Source organism: Asparagus officinalis, chromosome 9 (assembly GCF_001876935.1).
Source record: "Asparagus officinalis chromosome 9, Aspof.V1, whole genome shotgun sequence".
Lineage (NCBI taxonomy): Eukaryota > Viridiplantae > Streptophyta > Magnoliopsida > Asparagales > Asparagaceae > Asparagus > Asparagus officinalis.
The window spans coordinates 10259330-10262631 of NC_033802.1; the positions used below are offsets into that span (position 1 = coordinate 10259330).

The following is a 3302-nucleotide window of genomic DNA, read 5'->3' on the forward strand; positions in this document are numbered from 1 at the left end:
TCATCTCGTCAAAAGAAGACTCGATCGAGCTACCCCACCTCTCTTAATCTTGCATGGATAGCCTGAAAAATTAAAAAAATCACATAATTAAGATATATCAATTAAGTAAATATTATCTTATTAAGTAAAATTCACATTTTTAGTGCAAGTAGTCAATCATAAAAGTATATAAGAGATTTTACAAAAAATAATTACCTAGTCATGCAACTAGGTAATTGCAACTACCATGCCTCAATTTTTTTAACCCCAATAGATCTAAAAAAACCTCTCAGACTAAGTCTCTCTGCAATTTTTGCAAGTTATTTCTGTCGGTTATTGAACTGCTATATGGAATTTAATTGCTAGTTAACACCTATCAGTGTGAGTGACAAGTTATCTGTATTATACTATCTGAGCTTTTATGCACCAAATGTTGTGAATTTATTCGATAAAGTACCTTTAAGCCACAACCAAGCATGCATCATCTCGTGTGCCAATATGGACCCCGTCAATAATCTGTTCAAAAAGAAAAGAAATCTGTAATGTTTTCTAAATTTTACAATTAAATGACTGGGTAATCCAGTTGAATTCCTCAGCGAAGGGAGACAGAAAGGGAACATAAAAATTATCTGAGCCAGTAAGAAACAATGAAGATAGGAGTTACATTAGAAGTGTGAAAAATAAGGTTATTATAGATAGGGGCACAATACAAAAGATTAGAAAGGGAAACAAGAACCAAGACTTTCAGTTCCATTAGAATCCTAACTCAAGTTGCATATCAAGTTACAGATTATATACAAGAACCTATGACCCGATTGTTAAGGTTTTCTTTTAGCACCTACTGCAGAATAAAAAGTTTGCAAATATTCAGCAAAATACATAAAGGATCAAGTTTATCAACTAGAAAACATGAAAAATGCATCACGATGAGACCATAAAAGAATACCAAGTGAAATTAAATATGCAATACCTTGGTAGTCCATACAGAATAAGAATTGCAGTTACTTCACACCAGCGTGTAAGCCTATAAGGCTCTATGATCATATCCACTGTTCTATTTCCAGCCCCAATCCTAGGCCTTCTTAAAATCTGATGCAAAAAATAGTTTAGCTTATTTATGAATTATACACTATTCAATATAAATGTAATATTTTTAAGTAAAACATAGAATCCACATTAAAGTTGTTACTGACAAATCTTACAGTGCTGAGTGTATGTTCTTCAGAAAGGCAGAGACCTCTAGTTTCAGGGAGATGATGAGGCCCCTGAAATGGAAAATGGTCCAGGAAGGAATAAGAAACTATATGATAATTTTAACAATATAATGTATGCAATGTTTTTTTAAGTATCAGATGCCTTACACTTTTTTCACCTTCCATGGCCTCATTAAGGGCTTGTCTCTCAACCAAAAGTAATGGAATCTGTTGTTCCACTTTCATATTCAAACCTTCATAAAATTCTTGTATATCCAGATAAAGAGGCTGGCATTCACTGGTGTCCATTATTGAAGAATCCAAACATTCTAGACATAGCTTCCTCCCATCATCAAGGGCCACATATTTTGTATCTCTTGCCTGAAAATTCATATGAAATTAAACAGAAAAGAAACTATAGCAGCAAATAATACCTCAGTGATACATGCTCCAAAGTAAAGTTGAACCGGACAGAAGTTAAATGAAAATTTGAATGAAATGAAATAAGCCATCATGCTAATGAAGGACATGCACTTGTCAAGCGAGCTAAAAAAGAAAAACACTAACAAAAAATATCAATTCTTAAATTAAGGTTTTAAATGGATACAAATCCATAATTCACAGCCTATAATGAAGTCGTCTTTGCAAGAAGTAAATTGACTGACCTCCATTCTTTCACAACTGCAACATCATGGAGTACAATCGACCTCATGAGAAGGAAAATAGTTTTGAAGCCAGAAAGGATGCGCTCTATATTCAATGAGGCCATTGATATTTTTAGGAATCTATAAAAGAGATCAACATGAAGATCAACAATAGGGTTTTTATTGGAAATACAAAATTAGAGAAATTAGCAAAGCATGATAATACTTCCATCAGATATTCAAGAACATTGATATTTATAGTACGTCTCCACATACTTTCAAAAATTTCAAACATAATAGCTAAACTTTATTAACCATGACAAGCGAAAAGGCCTCTAGTCAAAAGGTAATCATACATGACTCTATCCTAACCATTCCACACAAAAGCAGAGTGAAAAATCACACGAATCAATCTATTGTTAAAGAAACAAATAAATTGGAACAGCATGTTAATCATCTATGAAGTAAGAAATCATCAAGGGCTAATATTTCGTGCTAAGCTCAAGTTTCTATCAAATTTCAGCAAATCTTAAAGGAACAGATTCAACAAAAAGCATGACATAAATAGAAGAAAAAAATCACATCGGTAAGCTATAAATAACATATCATCTGAATATAAACAAAAATTTCTAAAATAATCGACAAAGTACAATCTCAACCAAATAGATCAAGGAGCAAGTAGATCAAAGAACAGCCTCAGCTACAGACAAGAATCTACCCCTTCAAACCCTAAATAAAAAGAAAGATTGAAGAATTATAAAAAGATACCGAATCTAAGGAGAAGCATCGGCGAGAGGATTAGGGACTGATCCCTTCGCTCCCGATCGAAGATAGATTCCTCGCTGAGAGGCGAAGCCGTCACGAAAGGCTTGCATGTGGAGCACTTGGCTAGTCATACACTACATATTTTGCCTGCTGCAAGAGATCTCAACGGCGACCTGGGGGAGCGGACGATGAGATATGGAGGCGATGATGATAAGGAGGTGGATTTTTTTAACTAGGGTTTAAATCGTTATTTTTGCGGTTAGAGGATGATTAGGATTTGTGGGTTTGTAAAATTCGGTTTCGGGTTTTAGTTGGGGCTTCGGGTTTGGTTATGGGATTTGTTAATAGAAATAGGTTAATTTCAGTCCAATTATGATTAGGAGTCTCATCAATGAAGGTAATGGACCCCTTCATTTTTAAGGAGACCCAATAACGACGGTAGTAGGATCAAATCAACGAAGGGATTAAAAAACCGTTATCCCATATCACAATATTTCTCTATTATTTGTAATTACTCGACGAAGGGATTAAAACCCGTCGTTATTATATGCACATTAATGACGGGCAACGGATTGTAGGCATATAAAATTGCTTATAGGTCCCTTAGCTCAGCTCGGCACGAACCGACAAACCAACGAGGCGACGAGATTGACGAATCGCACGCAAGCAACGGAATACATCCATTCGCGTGCGGGATCAAGCCAAGTGTTCGAAGAGTCAA

The 3302-nt window shown here is 35.0% G+C and overlaps 1 protein-coding gene across 1 annotated transcript; it reads right to left on the reverse strand.

Moving 5' to 3' along the window:
• Window positions 1-2048, reverse strand: LOC109823183 (protein DA1-related 1-like). Its single transcript, XM_020389469.1, is given in 7 exon segments — window positions 1-62; window positions 437-495; window positions 950-1068; window positions 1182-1244; window positions 1341-1553; window positions 1838-1957; window positions 2043-2048. Coding segments are annotated over 7 exon segments (642 nt in total).